This window comes from Armigeres subalbatus, chromosome 3 (assembly GCF_024139115.2).
Source record: "Armigeres subalbatus isolate Guangzhou_Male chromosome 3, GZ_Asu_2, whole genome shotgun sequence".
In the NCBI taxonomy this organism is placed as follows: Eukaryota; Metazoa; Arthropoda; class Insecta; order Diptera; family Culicidae; genus Armigeres; species Armigeres subalbatus.
Window position 1 is genome coordinate 21,336,109 of NC_085141.1, and position 21,432 is coordinate 21,357,540.

At 42.2% G+C, this 21,432-nt stretch overlaps 1 protein-coding gene across 3 annotated transcripts in view; it reads left to right on the forward strand.

Moving 5' to 3' along the window:
* LOC134219374 (adipokinetic hormone/corazonin-related peptide receptor variant I) overlaps positions 1 to 21,432 on the forward strand; it is a 337,296-nt gene that overhangs the window by 202,964 nt on the left and 112,900 nt on the right. For all 3 annotated transcript variants that reach the window (XM_062698093.1, XM_062698094.1, XM_062698095.1), the window contains exon 3: positions 18,400 to 18,627. In XM_062698093.1, coding sequence (XP_062554077.1) covers positions 18,400 to 18,627 — 228 coding nt within the window. The remainder of the gene's footprint in view (positions 1 to 18,399; positions 18,628 to 21,432) is intronic.

Here is a 21,432-nt window from a genome sequence, read left to right on the forward strand (position 1 = left end):
CGAGAATGCCCCTGAAACTCGAACTACGCACATCACCCGATCCATCGTCGCTTTGATCATGTCAATTTATCCGGAAAACCGTGTTCGTGCATTAGCTGCCATAGCTGGTCCCGATCGATTGTATCATATGCGGCTTTGAAGTCGATGAATAGATGATGTGTGGGCACGTTGTATTCGCGGCATTTCTGCAGTACTTGGCGAATGGCGAACACCTGGTCCGTGGTGGAGCGTTCGCCCATAAAACCCGCCTGGTACTGCCCCACGAACTCCCTTGCAGTTGGTGCTAGTCGACGGCATAAAATTTGGGAGAGTACCTTGTAGGCGGCGTTCAGCAATGTGATTGCGCGGTAGTTGCTACAATCCAGCTTATCGCCCTTTTGTAGATGGGACACGACACCTTCCATCCACTCCTGCAGCAAAACTTCCTCCTCCCAAATCTTGGTAATGACCCAGTGCAGCGCTCTAGCCAGTGCCTCACCACCGTGTTTAAATAGCTCTCCTGGTAGTTGGGCAATCCTGGGTAGTTGTTGTTCTTCAGCCGGCCAATCTCCTTCTGGATTTCCTGGAGATCCGGAGCCGGTAGAATTATGTCCTGCGCGCGTTCCCCCAGGTCAATCACCATACCGCCATCTTCGTCTGCAACATCGCCATTCAGGTGCTCTTCGTAGTGCTGCCGCCACCTTTGGATCACCTCACGCTCGTTCGTAAGAAGGTTCCCGTTTATGTCCTTACACATATCAGGCTGTGGCACGTGGCCCTTACGTGAACGGTTTAACTTCTCATAGAACTTTCGTGTGTTATTAGCGCGGTACAGTTGCTCCGTTTCTTCACGGTCTCGATCTTCCTGCTGGCGCTTTTTCCTCCGGAAAGTCGAGTTTTGTCTGTTCCGCGCCTGTTTATATCGTGCCTCGTTCGCCCTCGTGCGGTGTTGCAGCAATCTCGCCCATGCTGCATTCTTCTCTTCCACTAACTGCTCACATTCGCCGTCATACCAGTCGTTTCTCTGATCCGGGGCACCGTCCCTAGTGCAGCGGTTGCGGTGCTTCCAATGGCGGATCGAATATCTCTCCAGCCATCTTCAAGAGACGCTGCGCCTAGCTGCTCTTCCGTTGAAAGTGCCACTTCCAGCTGCTGCGCGTATTCTTGGGCTAGTCTACCGTCTTGTAGTCGCCCAATGTTAAGCCGCGGCGTCCGACTTCGACGCGTGTTGTACACTGCCACCCAATCACGCGTTGGCGCATCTTACCCAGCACTATGAAGCCGGTTCCCAGCTCGTTGGTGGTGCCACAGCTTTGGTAGAAGGTAGCCGCTCGATGCCCGCTTTTCCACACTTTCTGTCCTGTCCAGCAAATCTCCTGCAGCGCCACGCGCCGGTCTCGGCTCGACTCTGCTGCTGCTGCCGGTATCTGCTCAGCATTGCTGCTTTGTCGGGTTTGTAGGGTGGACTGCTGCTGTACTGGCTAGGTTTCGGCTGATGATGGTGGCTTCGATGGTGTCGAGCCAAAAAAGCGGTCGGTGCAGACTTCATACCCTGCTAAAAGGTGTGAGTGCTGTTCAATCGATGATGCGGTTGCTTCGCTTGTCCCGGTCAGAATGAAAGGAAAAAATCGCGTTGCGCTATTTTATGGCTTCTCGGCAGACCCAGCGGCTGCTCATTCGCTGGTGTCTGCACCAATGAGAACGTGGTAATGGAATGATGCAAGAATTATGCGGTACCCATATTTATAGGTTCCCTTGATCGCAATGTTTTTCATTGAAAACAGTTTCATGCCTATTGAAACAAGTTTTTCGGGTCTTATCAAGCATGGACATGAAAGGCATACTTGAAATCTGTCGATTGAGGGGCTTACCGCAGAAATTCGTCCATTGAGACGAACGCTATTAACGTTTAAAATCTTTCAACACAGCGTAACGCGGTCGATTTGAATATTTTGGAATGACACCCGGTATAGTAAAGAGAGACGTAAGTCCTACGTCAAAAAGGGTAATCTTTCAGAATTTGCATTCGAATTTCTTCTTATGTCGTTTTCGTTTTTGAAGTGTAGCTACATCGTTTAGTGCACTAGGGAAGTTTGGAAGTGTACCGGTTTTGGCCACCATAGTGCCTAATTTTGCCAACCGTGAAAAATGCATATTTTCCAGAAAAATAGCGAATCAGTTTCAACAGCGAAGAAACTGTTATCTGCTGTTAGATCTAATAAAACCCCTTGAAAATTGCTTTACTTTTGGGATTATGCTTGAAACTAGAATCCAAATTAGGAACATAGCCAAAGCTGGTACAGTTAACCTACTTTGCACGGCAAAAACGAACGTTTTTAGTGTAGTTGGGTTAGTTTGTTATGGATACCTCATGGATATCATAAAAAGAAAACAATAACAACGGCAGAAGTTTTACAACATACGACTACACTGGCGCACTCTGATTTTTTCTGGTGCTACACTGCTTGTTTCGGTGCAAAGAAAATGCTACACTGGTGTAGCACAAAAATCAAAAACGAACATTTTTGGTGCAAAAGTGTAGTACGAGTGCAGCTAGTTTTCTCAAGGAAATCGTCGGTATTTTCACGAAAATTTAGTGGAGTTTCAACGTGATGAATTGCAGATATCTATCGGAAAATTCTGCGGACTTCTTCGAATTTGAATCGGCGTGGAAAATTATAGTTCAGCGGCGCGGCGTGACAAAATTTAAACGGCAGCGCGCCGATGCAAAATTGTCGGCGGTGGCGCAGACCTCTAGATAATTGTCTAGGATGTGCATAACGGTACCAGGCCATGGTCAATAGGCTCACTTTCCCCTCTTTGCCTTCTTCCTTCTTGTTTCTTCCTGCTTCTATCTTTCTTCTTTTTTCGCTTTTCCTTCTTCTTTGTTACTCCTATCTTCTCCCTTCTTCCTTCTCCCTTCTATATTCTCCCTTCTTCCTTATTTCTTCTTCATTCATCTTTTTTCCTTTATTCTTCTTCTTTCTTCCTTCTTTCTTCTTTCATCCATAATTCTTGTTCTTTCTTCCTTCTTCTTTCTTCTCTTTTCATTTTTCCTTTTTTATTTCTTCTTCTTTCTTTTTTTCTTTCTTTCTTCTTCCATCTTTCGTCATCCTTTTTTCTTCTTCCTTTTTTCTTTTATGCTCTTTCTTCTTCTTCTTCTTCCTTCGTCTCCTTCCTTCTGCTTCTTCTTTCTCCTTCATTCTTCCTTATTCCTTCTTTCTTCTTTCTTCTTCCTTCTCCCTACTTCTTTCTTCCCGAGAAGCACAAATCAGACAAAAATGGTTGCAGCAACTCGATTCTGACAAAATCTGGTCACATATGAGTTGCAGTAGCCTATGTGGAACATATGTGCTGCTAGGGTTCTTTCTTCTCCCTACTTCTATTCGACCTAATAACCCAGCATTGTCCACAACTACACATTTCTTGTTAGATCATATTTTACCGCTCAGAAAAAAACGAATCCTCCGCTTAATTTTAGTAGCAACGAAAAACAAGCGCCAAATAGTCGCCTATGGGATGAAGCCTCTATGGGCATGTATGGGCTTGATGGGTTGACGACGTTGTAATACAGAGCGTAGTTGACCTGGTAGACCAATTGATCTGAACTCCGGAACAGTTTGGAGAACTTAGAACAACTGACTTAGGTATTATTGAATCGAAGTTGTAATCATATGCGCTATGGACATGTGTGTGTGTTTTTATGTAGAGGAATGAAGGTGAACTTGCAAACAGACACCTGAAATTTTCACTAAAGGAGTGGAGAAGGTTACTTGAGTTACCCTCTATTGCCCTGATTCCCTCGGGACTACCTTCCGGTATTACTTCTGGGGGATTGGAAGTACTAAATATACTCCTCCGAGAATGACACGTTTCACGGTGCCTCTCTTCGATGTTCGGTTTAACTTTTTGACCCTTTGGATCCTTTGTTTGCGCCAGTAAGCACACAAAAGCCTTGAGTCCTTAAGCCCTTTATTTTTTCTTGTGCCATTCAGGACCACATCTTTTGTTAGCCATTCAGCTCTCAACCTCAACCTGAAGCGTCCGCCATGGACCAAAGTTTAGCTTTACATGAGGTCTGCTAAGCCATGCCGATACACTTGGGTCCACCTGCCCTTAGTCGAGTTGTCTCACTCCCTCTGCCATTTGTCTACCGTTGCTTGATATTCCTTCGAAAATTACTAGTACCCCTGAGGGGGTAGCTCTCCTCGTCTTCCTTCACCACCAGTTTGATAGGCATCATGCTCGCGAGTACACATGCCGCCTCGCGAGATACGGTGCAATAGGCGCAGATGAGTTTCAGGCACATTATCTTATCAGTACCCTCCAGTTTTCGAGCCTTGCAGTTTGCGCTCAATACCGATCTCCGATAGTTGACAACTATCATCTCCGATTATGATGCGCCAACTGAACATCACGATCCACAGTAATCAACCTAGATTTGATCCCTGTGAGAACCCTGCCGTGATGGGAGCGCTAGTTAAGCTTTCGTCTGTCTCGTAGATCTTTACTCGATACTGAAAGTAGACGTTACTGTGATGCAGAACGTAGTTGACCTGGTAGACCAATTGATCTAAACTCCACAACAGTTTGGAGAACTTAGAACAACTGGTTTAGGCATGATTAAACTGCAAGTTATAAACAAAGGCTCTATGGATATTTGTGGCCCTTTTTTGGTTGACGTCGCTGTGATACAAAACGTAGTTGATCTGATAGTCCGAATGATCTGAACTTCGCAATAGTTTGGAGAACTTAGAACAACTGGTTTAGGTATGATTGAATTGCAAGTTATACTCATGGGCTCTATGGACACGTGTGAGCTTGATGGGTTGACGACGATGTGTTACAAAACGTAGTTGACCTGGTAAATCGATTGATCTGAACTCCAGAACGATTTGGAGAACCTGGAATATCTATAGAAATATTGTTTGTATTACATTATCTATCTCCTCAGGAATAATTTTTGACAACATTAATGAAAAAAGCCGAATGGTAGTGAACTATGCTAAATTATATTGAGCAAACCAAATTTTACAATTTTTTGATTGGCAGCATCCTGACCCACGGCATTCCAGGGGAAAACTGAAACACAGCACGGCATTCCAGTGGAAAATTAGAAACACAAAACGCCAGTATTATGAAACATAAGATGGATAAAAGGTCATTAAAAACCTGTTTCGGATATCGGTCAATCGGCTGCAGAGAGCGATTTGAATTTTAAGTTTAATTCAAATCTGATCTCGGTATTCGGAGTGGCAAAGCTACCCGAGCAGGAGAAATTGGCTCAATAATACCTAATGCTGTTATTGATACCATACTCTGTTATGAACTAGCCCTGCATTAGAGGTAAAATAAAAAAAGAAATATTACCAAAACCTAATATGTATGATACTTGAGCCATAACTTACTCAGATGTTAAATTGTATTTCAATACCAAATGCATAACTAATCATTATTCGTTTGGTATTGAAATACCTGTAGGGAATAAGAAATTAATGTCGGCAGTATAATACTAACCTGAGACGAGACCTGCAAAGTCAGCTTCTTTTTCCTTGTTTTGACACTTGTTCTTCTTTTCATCACAGTTGATCATCGATTCTCAACTGTTGCCTTGATTGTTTCACATAAGTCCCAGGTAGACTCTTCTGAGCACAATAGAAGTGTTTGTGACTTACGGATTTGTAAACTTATTTTTATAAAGATTTTCCTATCGGAAATAAAACACGTATTTATAACAGTTCAATATTAAGCTGTCCGGCTTTTCTAGAATACTTTTCAAAGTGAAAAAGTACTCGTAAAACAAAATCATTCGGAATACTTTTTGAGGGATACCAATACTTTTACACAAAAAGGTGCTGGTTGCATCTGACAATTCGTGACAGCGCTTGCTGGTTGCAGATGAAGTTAAATTTTTTCCTCTTTGCAAGTCCCGTCCCAGATACTAACTTATTCGTTTAAGAGTTTTGAAAAAATAGGTAAAATATAACTCAAATTTGTTAAGTAATTTATTAGAGTGCAGAAGCGAGTAGTTTATCAAAAAAAGAAGAGCGTAAACAGTGGCCGAGTAGTTTATCAAAAAAAAGAAGAGCGTAAACAGTGGCCGAGTAGTTTATCAAAAAAAAGAAGAGCGTAAACAGTGGCTGGGTTGGATGGTGGACGACGCTTGGGGAGAGTAAAGAAGAGCGTAAACAGTGGCTGGGTTGGATGGTGGACGACGCTTGGCGCTTGGGGAGAGTAAAATTACACAGAAAAAATTCCATGGTAACGGTTACTATTTTGTAGACTACGCCATGTTTTTAAAACAACCACAAATTTTCAGTTAAATTAACCACGCATTCGGACAAATTCACCACTGATTCAGTTCATGCAACAACATTCCACCAGGACCACAGTTGATTTTTACTGCGCGCATGGTAAAATCAAACGGGTTTGTTGTCTGCTGAAAATCGTCGGTGCGTATTCTTAAATTAACCCTCCACAGAAAGAAAAACCATTAATTAAATTAAAAAAACCATTGGTTAAAATGAAAAGTTGCGTTGGTTCTTTTTCGTAGAGAGTTGCGTATGTTTAAAATAAAAGTGCACCAACTTTTGCTTCAACGATGGTTCAAAAGTGGCACGTCACTCTGAAATTAAAAATTTGAACTTTTAAAATGATACTGTATAACTGTCAAATTCAAATGGTCACACTGTGAAAAAGGCGTATATTTTCATTCGGAATAGACCTTTCATTTTGCCCCAAAAAGAACCTCCCGACCCATTACCGTTTTTTCATATTTTCTTTTGAAGTTGAATTGAATAGTAATCGGCTTAGTTTTGTGGTTTTATTTCATTATTTGAAGCCTGAGATTAACTCTTAAAACTACTGCCAAGGCAAACTCTTCCGGGCCACTTGTCGGGCCGCGCATCTAAGAATATTGATACAGCCGTATTTATCTGTAAGAAAAGAAAAATTACATAAGTAAAGATCACGCTCAGACTTCGACCAGCAAAAGCGGCGCCTACCTTCGTTCTCGTCATGGAAACTCCGGAGCTAGGCCCTACTTTTGGTGGCTGGAACGAGTGTCGGCACTTTTAACTGTTTATATTCTTGTATGATAAATAAAACTTACCTCCTTTTTCCTTGGGATGCCTCTACAATTTCTGAGCTGCCTTGATAACCAGAATAATTGGACTCGGAGGCACTTCTGATAAATATGAGCGATGCTGGGTGTTGCACGAGAAGTTGCTGAATTCGACGAAATAATCATTCGCTGAAAAGCAAAAGAAAACAAACTCTCAGAACATTTAGGTATATATCAAGAATATTCACAATCGTTTTTACTAGGCACTCAGACCATTTCATTTTTATGTATAAGAAGATGTGACTTACCTTGAAATAATTTGCTGCAATCTGCTGATGTACGAATCAACATCGTTTTCTGGCTGGAGGAAGATTACACCTAGTTTTACTAGCGAACTAGTTTGAAGATTATTTAATTTTAAATTAAAAGATGCTCGAGGAAACAGTTTTTTTCCACGGACCCGATAGAGAGCAACTGAATTTTGATTGTTGTTGCCGGCTGGTTGACTTTTGCTGTTAGGACTATAGTCGCGGGTAGTTTTTATGCGGTCAAAAATTATATTTGCACATAACATGATATATTTGAAAACTGTTCATTTTCCAATATTTGTTTACCTGATATTATTTATATCCCATTGAATTTTATAATTGATTATACAAAGTAAAATGAGGAAACTGTTGCATATTTTATATAGTAAATCTGAAATAAAATTGATTTCACTAAATATTTAAGGGGTTTGTACACTAATTAGGCAAAAGTTTTCGGAAAGGGGAATCTGTCATGTCATGTCCACGCAATAATTAGAAAAAAAAATTGAGTAACAAGTTACACGAGGGAGGATCGAATAAATGTGCCGTTTCCCTATATTATTATAATAATTTTTGTTTTGAAAATTTACAAGCGAAGAGCAAAAATAAAAGTTTGTTTGGGAATATAATTAAGTTCCTAACCGAACTTTTATTTTTGCCACCTGATATTCTATAGTGATCATGAGTCGAGAAAAATGTTTTTATAGGAGTGATCATTTGACAGTTCAACAATTTTCGTGATGAAAATGTGAACTTTTGAATTTATAATCAGACCAAACAGAAAATACTTTCAAACCCGGTATATTACTTTTAGAGGAAATATTTGAACTTTTATTTTTAAGAAATTCGTACACTTTTCAAATAGATAGTACAAAACATTCTATAAAACCATATTTGTTTTTTGTGTGTCGGAATGGTAGTTTCGACCGCAACATTTTTTTGCGTGCAGTTTTGTGACAAATGATGTGGAAAGCAGACATGCGGAAAAGTGTTGAAAAAAATATGAAAATATGAAAAGAAAAATGAAATGACGAATGTGTTTTGTGTTAGTTATAATTTTTAAAAAGGAAGAACCCGACAATGGCCATGTCGGTGGTGATTGAACGCTCCCAGTGTACTAATGTTTTTTTTTTAAGTTTTGCGTCAGGTAGTGAAATAGAGTGTGTTTAATTATAGCGGCGTTTTTGCCATTTCGACTGAATAGGCTCTGAGGTTACCGAAACCAAGTTAGTTGTTTTCTTCTTTTAGTTTGTCGATTGTTCCTGCATCGACATTTTCGAAGATAATTTCGACACAGCACAGAGCTGTTTCAGATTTTCTACTAATCGGCATTCGAGTATTCAAATTACGTAAACTAAACAAATACAGTCGCCTCTCCACATCTCGATATTGAAGGGACCATCGAGATAGGGAGAGATCGAGAAGTGGAAGGATAATTGAAATGGTTACTTGATTGAATAAAGCTCGTTGCTATGAAAAACGACAACAAAACAAATGTCATCTCTTGTTGTTCATGTGTTTGTTATTGTCCAAAAATCGTCTAGTAGCCTAAAAATATGAATATATCGACATAGGGAGAGAGCAGGGCTGGCATACTCCTCAGAGTAGTCAAAGTGTGCGTGTCTTTCGCACTCCTCAAAAAGACCGGAGAGAGTGTGTTTCGATTATCGCTCATTTTTTCTCTTCCTCAACGCAGTGAGGTCTCTTTGTGTTTTTACTCTGCAGCGAATGCATTTGTCAGACACGAAGAGTTGAGGATAAATGTTGAAATAAACACACCGTGTTCCTCAATGAGTTTTGGTGATATAACGGTGAATCGAACAGAATGAAAGTATACATTGCTAAAGTTTAACGTAGCTGTTGATACTTTTTATGCGTAATAAGATGTTTTTGATTTTGCTTGCTTTTAGGATGTCTGTGGGCAAAACTATTCAGAATCCTTTGTATTACATTATTACGCCACACCCGTCGCTTTAAAATGTGTTACTGACAATTTATAAATACAATTTCCGTCAGGTAATCTCAGGCAATGAAACCGAAACGAAAACAGAAAACATGGAACTTATATAAAGTTCCATTATTTCATTTCAGTGCTATATTTTTTCTTGATGCACTATGCCCAAAATACTCCTGCTCTGATAACAGGTTTTTGTGTGTTTTCCGTCGAAATATTAATTCACCCTTATTACTTGAATGTCACCTTAGGTGAACAATCCCTAACCGTTTTTATCTAAATTGCTTCTAGAATTATTGAGATGCGTTTTCAATATTTCACCGATTGCTTTCTTATGCAATTCTTTTCAAATGTTATATTTTGACTTCTTCTTCTTCTTTATGTTACCCTTATTTGCCAATCTTATACTTTTTAGCATGGATCGCTAAACTCCATTGAAACCCCACCGAAATGTGTTTGTGTTCCAAAGTATTTCTGCGAACATCATGGAAAACAATATCATTTTGATGAATATTGCACCAAGTGGCACAACTTTGTGTTGGCCCAACTCTCACCAGAATAATTCTCTCACTCTTCGTCTTCGTCCTCACTCATCGTGTTGGCTTTGTTACACGATGAGGATCAGCGTTACTCTCTGTGGTGTGTATTAAAATCTCCTCATTGTGCACAGTGTGTGAGGAAATGCCAGCTCTGGGAGAGAGAAACCTGAGAAAATTATGACCAGAACACATCGGGATAGAGAGATATCGAGATAGGGAGGTTATCGAGATGTAGAATGCCCAAATGTATGAAAATCGAAGGGACCGAGAAAACCATCGACATAGGGAGAGATATCGAGATATAGAACATCGAGATGTGGAGAGTCGACTGTAGTTTGCCTCGAGTCGATCAGTTACCTATGTGGTTATGTTTTCAGAGATGTTGTTTTGCTGGATTCACATCGAACTTCGGGTTGGCAGAAAAAGGTATTTTTGTTGATTCCTTTGTTTCCCTCACGGGTGCAAGAACGCATTTTCCGAAACAGGTGTGTACTTACAAGGCTGTATTGTTAACATCCAGGCACTTTAGTATGTGTTGTACGCAGTACAGGGTTGTACAGGGAATTTGAGAGTATTCGTTTAATTTCGAACATAACACAGGGCTGTTTAAGACTTTTTTGTGTTTTAATTATGGGTTTTTTTTAAAGTAATAAAGATAAAAAAAATATATTTTTTTTCACTACAGTCACAGCGATAATTACAACATTTTCCAGGCGCTTGGTGGCGCTAGTATACATGTAATAAACGATCTGTGAGAGATTGAAGGTTGTTATCTTCTACAAAGTTGTTTGGAAGATCAAGACCACCATTTTGATAATAAGTTCAGTTTGAGGTTCATTCGCTCGGTGGCGCTAGTATACATTAAATAACCAGTTGAATTGGATAACTCACCCGCCTAATCATGGACCATACGTAGACCGCATATGTTATAATTGAAGAGAACAAGTGTTATTGTAGCGATGGTTTCACTAATAGTAGTTAACTATAAATGGACAGTCGCATATACTGTTTCAACAGTACCTCAGATGGTAAACGGTCAAACGATAATATGAGTAATGGGCGGTTAAGTATAATTAACATTTAAATCCGGCCGTTTTTTCGAACAAAATGTTTGATGTACCATACATCAGTTGGTAGATGACCAATTGAAGAACTATACAATTACACATCGACAGCATGTTATATATTAACAGTAAGTGTTGATGAAGGGTTGGTATGGTGAATCAAGCTTAAAATTGTATGCTAATAATTGAGTGAATAGTGACAACATATCTTATAACGCATATATAATTTTGACTGCATGGTATGTCGTTTTTCATTATGCGGGCAGAATCTATGGGAGATAGAAAATGGTTATCTTATACAAGGTTGTTCGGAAGGTCAAGACTATCATTTTGAAGATAAGTTCAGTTTAAGATTCATTCAATTGGTGGCGCTAGTATACATTAAATTACTAGTTGGATTGCATATCTCAGAATCCTTGAGAGATAGGAAGTTGTTATCTTCTACAAAGTTGTTCGGAAGGTCAAATTCATTATAATGTGAATAAGTTTGATAAAAGTGGATTATATGAAGAAATCAAATCTCCTAGCGGGTTGGTGCATTTGTGAGATCTGGATGGATCACATGGAAGAAATCCAATCTCTGAGTAGATTGGTGCGTTTCTGAGAGGGCGTTTGACCCAGGGGGATCCTATAGAAGCAAATTTTGGAGCAATGAAAAGATTATTGTTGGAAAATTTCTGGTTTTGATAAAAGATTGGTTTTTAAGAGCGTGGTAAGCTCTAGCCATGACTCCATGAACAAGATCAGCTGTTGCTATGAGTACAGAGTTAGAAAGTGTAAACTGAGATGAACTGAGAATATGGTTGGAATTTCCTTGATAGTGGACAATAATTGTATTTGAAATCGTTTGATAAGAATGGATGTCATGAAGAAATCCAATCTCCGTGTAGATTGGTGCGTCTTTGAGTGGACGTTTGATGCGGGTGGATCACATGGGAGAAATCCAATCTCTGAGTGGATTGGTGCGTCTCTGAGAGGACGTTTGATCCGGATGGATCTTATAGAAACAATGAACAAGATCAGCTGTTGCCTTGAGTACAGGGTTAGAAAGTGTAAACTGATATGAACTGAGAATAGTGTTGGAAATTTTCTGGTTTTGATGCAAGATTGATTTTCAAGAGCCTGGTAAGCTCTACCCATGACTGCATGAACAAGATCAGCTGTTGCCTTGAGTACAGAGTTAGAAAGTGTATGTTATGCCTCATGTATTCTGCATATAAGTTTTTGGTATTATTTTTTGGTATTTTACCTCTTTTCAAGGCTAGTTCATACCAATTTCTGTTATCGAGATCGTCGCTCCTGCTCGGGTAAGAGCTCTCACTAAGAGTACTCATCAACTGTGGAACAAGTAACACACTTATCTTAGAGAACTTTGATAATATGCTTGAACTGATTCGACGGTCAAGATTCCTAAGAAATTATCGCAACTAAATTTCTTCAGACCTTTGTTTTCCGTGTTATAAGCCACCTCGAGTTTACTTCACCAACGACAGTTCCTCAATTGGATACGAATTGTAATAAAAGATATTTTACTGATAATTCCCGCATCAACGGATCCACTGGCTTCGGTGCTTTCAACGAAAATTCGACAATCTTCCGAATACTTCAAGAACCGTGCTTGTGTTGCAGAGCTTCGAGATTATCTTCGCTTTGGGGATAATTTCCGACCATTATTTCATCTTCTCAAACAGTCTTAGTTTTTTCGAGGCATTCCGGTCGATGAATCCTGTTCAGCACGCATCTTACTTTCTTACAAACATAAGAAAGCAGATGCGTGTTTTGGTCGAAAGATCATTCAAGATTACTTATGTTTGGCTCCCATCTCACTGCTTTTTTTTAACTTTAAATTCATTTATTTTAATCTTTTTGTTTTTCACAGTGATTTTTACATTTAAAGTGTTTAGCCTTCTGGCCCTTCATCTTAGGTTATGAGTATTTCTTTTTTTAAATGTAATTTTTATATTCATTATTTTCCTATTCACTTATTTTCTATTTTTACAGTTTAGCCTTTTGGAGGCATCGATTTGTTTGTGAAATTTGATAACCTAACTACTATGTACACTAATATTTACCATCTCACTGCTCAATCTCCGTCAGATTACATACTCTTCAGAGGTGGCAAAGGAATTGGACACAGAACGAACTTTATTTATTTATCATCAGACTAAGGCCGGAGTGGCCTGTGCTGCACATAAAAGACTTCTCCATTCAGCTCGGTTCATGGCTGCACTTCGCCAACCACGCAGTCTGCGGAGGGTCCGCAAGTCGTCCTCCACCTGATCGATCCACCTTGCCCGCTGTGCACCTCGCCTTCTTGTTCCCGTCGGGTCGTTGTCGAGAACCATTTTCACCGGATTACTGTCCGACATTCTGGCTACGTGCCCGGCCCACCGCAGTCTTCCGATTTTCGCGGTGTGAACGATGGATGGTTCTCCCAACAGCTGATGCAACTCGTGGTTCATTCGCCTCCTCCACGTACCGTCCGCCATCTGCAACCCACCATAGATGGTACGCAACACTTTCCTTTCGAAAACTCCCAGTGCGCGTTGGTCCTCCACGAGCATCGTCCAGGTCTCGTGTCCGTAGAGAACTACCGGTCTTATAAGCGTTTTGTAGATAGTCAGTTTGGTACGGCGGCGAACTCTATTCGATCGGAGCGTCTTGCGGAGTCCAAAGTACGTACGATTTCCAGCCACTATGCGTCTCCGAATTTCTCTGCTGGTATCGTTATCGGCGGTCACCAGTGAGCCCAAGTACACGAATTCTTCAACCACCTCGATTTCGTCACCACCGATACAAACTCGTGGTGGGTGGCTCACATTGACCTCTCTTGAGCCTCTTCCTATCATGTACTTCGTCTTCGACGTGTTGATGACTAGTCCAATCCGTTTAGCTTCGCTTTTCAGTCTGATGTAGGCTTCCTCCATCTTCTCAAAGTTACGTGCCATGATATCAATGTCGTCGGCGAAACCAAATAACTGGACGAACTTCGTGAAAATCGTACCACTCGTGTCAATCCCTGCCCTTCGTATTACTCCCTCCAAAGCGATATTGAATAGCATACACGAAAGACCATCACCTTGCCGTAACCCTCTACGGGTTTCGAAGGGACTCGAGAATGCCCCTGAAACTCGAACTACGCACATCACCCGATCCATCGTCGCCTTGATCAACCGTATCAGTTTATCCGGAAATCCGTTTTCGTGCATTAGCTGCCATAGCTGGTCCCGATCGATTGTATCATATGCGGCTTTGAAGTCGATAAATAGATGATGTGTGGGCACGTTGTATTCGCGGCATTTCTGCAATACCTGACGTATGGCGAACACCTGGTCTGTGGTAGAGCGTTCACCCATAAATCCCGCCTGGTACTGCCCCACGAACTCTCTTGCAATTGGTGTTAGTCGACGGCATAAAATTTGGGAGAGTACCTTGTAGGCGACGTTTAGCAATGTGATTGCGCGGTAGTTGCTACAATCCAGCTTATCGCCCTTTTTGTAGATGGGACACACGACACCTTCCATCCACTCCTGCGGCAGAACCTCATCCTCCCAAACCTTGGTAATCACCCAGTGCAGCGCTCTAGCCAGTGCTTCACCACCGTGTTTAAACAGCTCTCCTGGTAGTTGGTCAACTCCAGGGCTTTGTTGTTTTCACCCTGGCCGATCTCCTCCTGGATTTCCTGGAGATTCGGAGCCGGAAGTCGCATGTCCTGCGCGCGTGCTCCTAGGTTCATTACCATACCGCCACCGTTGTCTGCCATATCGCCATTCAGGTGCTCTTCGTAGTGCTGCCGTCACCTTTGGATCACCTCACGCTCATTCGTAAGAAGGTTCTCGTTTATGTCCTTACACATATCGGGCTGTGGCACGTGGCCCTTACGTGAACGGTTCAACTTCTCATAGAACTTTCGTGCGTTATTAGCGCGGTACAGTTCCTCCGTCTCTTCACGGTCTCGATCTTCCTGCTGGCGCTTTTTCCTCCGGAAAATCGAGTTTTGTCTGTTCCGCGCCCGTTTGTATCGTGCCTCGTTCGCCCTCGTGCGGTGTTGCAGCAATCTCGCCCATGCTGCATTCTTCTCCTCAACTAACTGCTCACATTCGCCATCATATCAGTCGTTTCTTTGGTCCAAAGCCACCGTGCCCAGTGCAGCGGTTGCGGTGCTTCCAATGGCGGATCGAATATCTCTCCAGCCATCTTCAAGAGATGCTGCGCCTAGCTGCTCTTCCGTTGGGAGTGCCACTTCCAGCTGCTGCGCGTAGTCTTGGGCTAGTCTACCGTCTTGTAGCCGCCCAATGTTAAGCCGCGGCGGACGACTCCGACGCGTGTAGATCACCGTCGAGAGTTTTGAGCGCAGGCATACTGCAACGAGGTAGTGGTCGGATTCAATATTCGCACTGCGGTAAGTGCGTACGTTCGTGATGTCGGAGAAGAATTTACCGTCGATTAGAACGTGGTCGATTTGGTTTTCCGTTACTTGATTAGGTGATTTCCATGTGGCCTTGTGGATATTCTTACGGGGGAAGAAAGTGCTTCGGACTACCATTCCGCGGGAGGCTGCAAAGTTTATGCATCGTTGGCCGTTGTCGTTCGATACGGTATGCAGACTATCCGGTCCGATGACCGGTCTATACATTTCCTCCCTTCCTACCTGAGCGTTCATGTCACCGATGACGATTTTGACGTCCCGCAGTGGGCATCCATCGTATGTCTGCTCCAGCTGCGCATAGAACGCTTCTTTCTCGTCGTCGGATCTCCCTTCGTGTGGGCAGTGCACGTTGATGATGCTATAGTTGAAGAAACGGCCTTTTATCCTCAGCTTGCACATCCTTGCGTTGATTGGCTGCCACCCAATCACGCGTTGGCGCATCTTTCCCAGCACTATGAAGCCGGTTCCCAGCTCGTTGGTGGTGCCACAGCTTTGGTAGAAGATAGCCGCTCGATGCCCGCTTTTCCACACTTTCTGTCCTGTCCAGCAGATTTCCTGCAGCGCTACGACATCGAAGTTGCGGAGATGTAATTTATCGTAGATTATCCTATCGCAACCTGCGAAGCCTAGCGACTTGCAGTTCCATGTTCCAAGCTTCCAATCGTGATCCTTTATTCGTCGCCTAGGTCGTTGCCGATTGTATCGAGTCGTATTATCTTCTATGTCGTTCGTAATAGTTGTTTTTAAAGGCGGCTTATTGGGCCTGCGCAAACCTCCTGTCTCGTCGGAGGGCCGTCGTGTCAGGGCTATTTAGCGTCCCACCTAACACCAGGACTTGGGCTTGTGCGCTTTGAGCGGCACACGGTCGCTTTGGCGGAGCCTACTTGCGGATACATGCAGCTTTTTATAGAGGTTTAACAGGGCCCACTGTCAAACCCCACCACATCCTAGGCAGGCGCCACAACTCGCAGATGGCCTGGGGAGGGATCGTCAAGCCCTTGGACGTAGTCCCTGCTGCCCCCAGAACGAACTTGGTGGTGGCTTTTTTTCCAAAATTCCTAAAGTTTCTGGGCGAGCATGGTTTCATTTTTCTTCTGAGATCAAAATCTAATACTTTTGTTGTTTTTTCTTTTGCCAAAGTTTTATTTTATTGTCTCTGCCACTTTGTTCCGTACATCTCCGTTACTCCGGATATCCGGAAAATGCTCCCAGTCAAACCATTCCTCGAGCACGACGACACGCCACTACGTCTTTGACCCCTAATGCCCGGATGAACAGCGAAAGTTCCCTGATCCCTAGGCCTCGTCCTTCCTTAAAGATTGTAAATCTAACCTCGAGTCACCACGAGTACGTTGCCTTATGTCCCTCTCTTACTAACTTTTTTAAGTAGATGATAGAGATTGTACATTAGAGTGATTCAAATTTTGACTTTTTTGCCCCCCGATGCTTAAACGATTGTATTTGCCATTTTAATAATCCTCCTAAATTTTTAGCTAATTTGGATTTAATTTGAGTGAACACGCGCTGTTTGAAGTTTGTATAAAAATTACTATGAAAACCGTAACTTTTATGCAAAACCGTTCCCAGACGCTTCCCATCAAGCTTTAAAAGCATATGAGTACATCGGCAACATAGAAAATTTTAACAGGAAACAGGTCGGAAAGTTATTGAGGAGAGTTATAAAGGGAATACCGAATCGTGGGAAATTAAATTTAACACGTAAAAGAATAACATCAATATCAATAATGAGCATTTTTGTTTTCTTCATAACTTTGCTTCCAAACGACAAATCGCTTCGCAACAACAACTGCCTTTTAGCTTAAGAAGTATTCTATGTAGTCAATTTGTTAATTATATATAAATAGTTCATGGGCCCCTTCACGGAACGGTATTTCACATGAGGGTCAATTTTCACAGTAATTTCCATACAAACTTTAAATGACGTGTGCACAATCAAATTACATCCAAATTTGTTAAAAAATTAGGAGGATTATTAAAATGGCAAATGCAATCGTAAGAGCATCGGGGGGCAAAACAGTCAAAATTTGAATCACTCTATTGTACATATCACAATGAACTGTGGCTCCGTAATGTTTGGATTCGCCTGAGCCTACGAAATAGAAGAACTTGAAATAAAGTAGTTGAAGTGGTCACTTAATAAACAATGATAATATGGCGGTTCAAAGATCAATATGTTGCTATGCTCGTGTTTGTTCTTGAAAGGCCTCGCATATTATTTAACACCAGTAAGATGAAGAAGTTTGTCCAATTATCATGATCTCAGCAATTAGGTAAAAATCCATTCCACGGACTAGACTGCAAATATGATTTCCATAGTCGTAAACAGCATCGTAAAACTAGACTTGCCTCCGGCTCCACAATATTGCTTTTGCTATTTTCTACTTAAGAGCTATGTTTGAGCAGAATACGCCCCCTCCTTCTCCACCCAGGAAAAAAAACGGGACTGCTTCAAGCTGAAACCAATTAACTCGAATGTTTTAGAAAAAAATAGAGGAAAAGGTTCATTGGGTTTTGTTTGTCTTCGCATTACAAGCACCCATTAGCTCGCAAAATGTATCGACAGCAACATATACTTCTACGAATAAATATAAACTGAATATAAAATATTCATAGGTTCGTTGAAAGACAAGACAAAATACGGAAATTGATGATGTTTAAAGTTGTTTTGATTTTAAATTAATAAACATTAATAAGCATTTTTTTTATCTTCCGCCAAGATAAGCACAGAAAACTCAAAATCGCAACTTTGCTGAAATTCTGCTTTTCAATGACGATGTATGACGAGATAGCAGTTTTTAATATTTCAGAGTTCATCGCTGTGTGAATTTTGTCGAGCTCTGATGGAAAAACGGCCTCTACTTTTATTTTTAGCTATTAGGCAAAATTCTCATTTTTCTATGGTGCGTTTCTATGTCCGATAAAAGTTTCCTCTTTGAAGTGTACGACCGCGTGTGGCCATAGAGGATACTTTCCCAACCAAATGAGCGGCGGCGGTGTGAACGGTCCCTGATCTATCGACTTTTCCTTTCTCGTCCCGAACAGGTCGGCTGGCGCATTACGGTCCAGTGGCATGCGGGGAACGTGGCCTGCAAGGTGTTCCTGTTTATGCGGGCCTTCTGTTTGTATTTGAGCTCGAACGTGCTGGTGTGTGTGTCGCTGGATCGGTGTTTCGCTGTGATATATCCGCTGAGGGTTTCGGCCGCCCGGAAGCGGGGCAAAATAATGCTCGGCGGAGCGTGGTTCATCGCCTTTGCCAACGCCATTCCACAGGTGAGTACACATTATTTATACTTTTATGATCTATTCTGCGCTGGAGCCGCCGCTGTGTCGCTGTGCATAGGAAAAGAACAATATTTGTTCTGATCCGACAATGTTATGAGTTTGGAAAAGTTTTCCGGGGGAAACATTTACCTTTCAGGTCCTGGACGATGCATGTATGTCCGAGATGAGTTTGGAGAAATGGAAGTTACGTATGTTCGATGGCCATGTAGCTCTATTATGAGGTTGACAATATGAGAACACATTTTTATTACTGTATTACCTTCGATGTCGAAAAATACTGTCTTCTTGAGTTGGTACAGAAGAGAATTTGCAGAGGCGATGTCGAGATTTGGGCTCAGATCCTACATTGATTAAATCTTGAGACTAATCTTGTAATAATATTTTGATTAACCCGAAATTAGTCCGGGTAGCAGTTAGCTTTGGTAGGTTTATTTTTATTATTGGAAATGGAGCTCTGTTGATACAATTCACTCGAATTCCATCCAAAGTTGCTTTTATATACCAAGAAGGTATGAAACAACCTTAGGTTTCAGACATTTTGCCTGCCAATAATTGAATTGAATACGCCAAAACTGCCTGTTTCTTTCTTCCGATGGGATTTATGGGATAATCGCACTTCCATGAACAAAGATATGAACGTAAATGAACGCCATTTTTACCAAATTAGTATGGTCTAATTTTCACTAATTTGAATTTGAAGCAACTTTGAGTGGCCCAGACTAGTCAATTTTGTAACACGAATGATTTATTAAAAATTAGCAAAATCAGGATTCTCTTGCTTTGAACGTAGATTACAGTTTTATTATGATTATCGAATGAAGTGCAAAATTTGAAAAGTTTGCTAGGTTCATCGCTTTTCTATATTTTCTTAGACTGTTGAAGCCATATTTTTTGCGTACATATGGTGGTACATTTGTGTAAATTTGTTTGGTTTGCAAGAGCTATGTAAAAATTCGTACAGGATGGGAGAGTAAAAGAGATATTTATTCCAGACTGGTATCAAGGGTGGATTTGTGCATCTTGATTCAAGTCAAGCTATTCATTTCTCAAATACAAACAAATGGAGATGCACGGTGTGGCAATTAAGCTTTAGGTAATTGTCGTAAGACGAGTTCGTACAATTCCATTTAATTCCACCACTTGATTGTACTTTTGACAAATACATATTTCAACCTCAACAGTTAGACCGTTTTTAGTGTCTCGTACTTGACTCGACTGGGCTGCAAAATGGTGGGTTGACATCAAGGAAGGAGCGCCCAATAGAGCTCTGGTCCCCACAAGTCCCTATCTCATGCTTCCACGGGTCGTCCGATGACAAAAGACCGCCAGCTAAGGGTTGTGTACTTAGCTGGTAGTGCAGCCTGGGCACTGTTGTCCTTCTGACATCAGCTAGAGTGAGAAGGTACGCCTCGAGCGTCTGTTCACCAGGAGGTGCGGCTCAAACAGCGTCTGCCTGGTACCCAGCGGCTGATTAACGAAATGCTGTATCGCTTCAGCTATACCTAAGGTGGCAGCCCAATCATCGCGATGTAGGTAACGCGACCCCGGTAAGGTAGCTTTCTGAAGCCTCTCAAGTACCACGAAAAATGGAGATAGAAGAAAAAGAGAACGTTATTTTTGGCAACCGACCCGGCAACGAAATAAGGACTATGATTGGAAACTCGGTACCTGGAATGTCAGGACCCTAAATGAACCTGGACGAGTGAGCCTTCTGGCTCGCGAACTGCAGAAGGTTGGAGTGAACGTGGCCGCTATTCAAGAAGTCCGATGGCCCAGATCCGGAGAACGTGAATTCCGAGTCGTGGACCCCACGACCAACACTGCATTCAAGTATAACATCTATTACAGTGGCGGTGAAAAAGCAGAGCATGGAGTTGGTTTCGTAGTGATGGGCAAGCAGATGAAGCGAGTGATGCGGTGGAAACCCATTAGCGAACGAATCGGTGTGTTGAGGATACGGGGCAAATTCTTCAATTACAGCCTAATCAACGTTTACGCACCGACAAACGATAAATCCGACGACGTGAAGGACACGTTTTATGAATGTCTTGATAAAGCCTATGGAGAGTGCCCAAAGCATGACGTGAAAATTGTTATCGGAGATGCTAACGCTCAGGTAAGTAGAGAGGAGTTTTCCGGCCAATAATCGGTAGGGAGAGCCTTCACTCCGCTACCAATGACAACGGCCTACGGCTAGTAAATTTTGCTGCTGCCAGAGGGATGGCCATCAGTAGCACCTACTTTGCACGAAAGAACATCCGAAAGCACACCTGGAGACACCCAAATGGTGAAACTTACAACCAGATAGACCATGTTCTGGTGGATGGGAGCCATTTCTCGGATGTTATTGATGTGCGGACATGCAGAGGTCCGAACATTGACTCTGATCACTACCTCGTTGTCAGTAAAATTCGATCACGGTTGTCAACTGTATCGAACGAAAGGTCACAGCGAACGATGCGTTACAATATCCAGCGATTGTCGGCGGAAGGAGTATCGGCTGAGTACCGCCAGAAGCTCGACGAACGGATAAGTGCAATCAACGTTAGCGACAACATCAACGATCCTTGGGAGTCGGTCCATGGAGCGGTGAGCACAACAGAACGAGAAGTGGTAGGCACTGCACAGAGGCGACCCAGGACGGGTTGGTTCGATATGGAGTGTCAGAGAGTGACAGATGAGAAGAACGTTGCCAGAGGCCGGATGTTGGTGTCGGGTACCCGATCGAATAGAGATCGGTACAAAGAAGCAAGAGCAGCCGAAAAACGAACCCACCGCAGGAAGAAAAAAGAG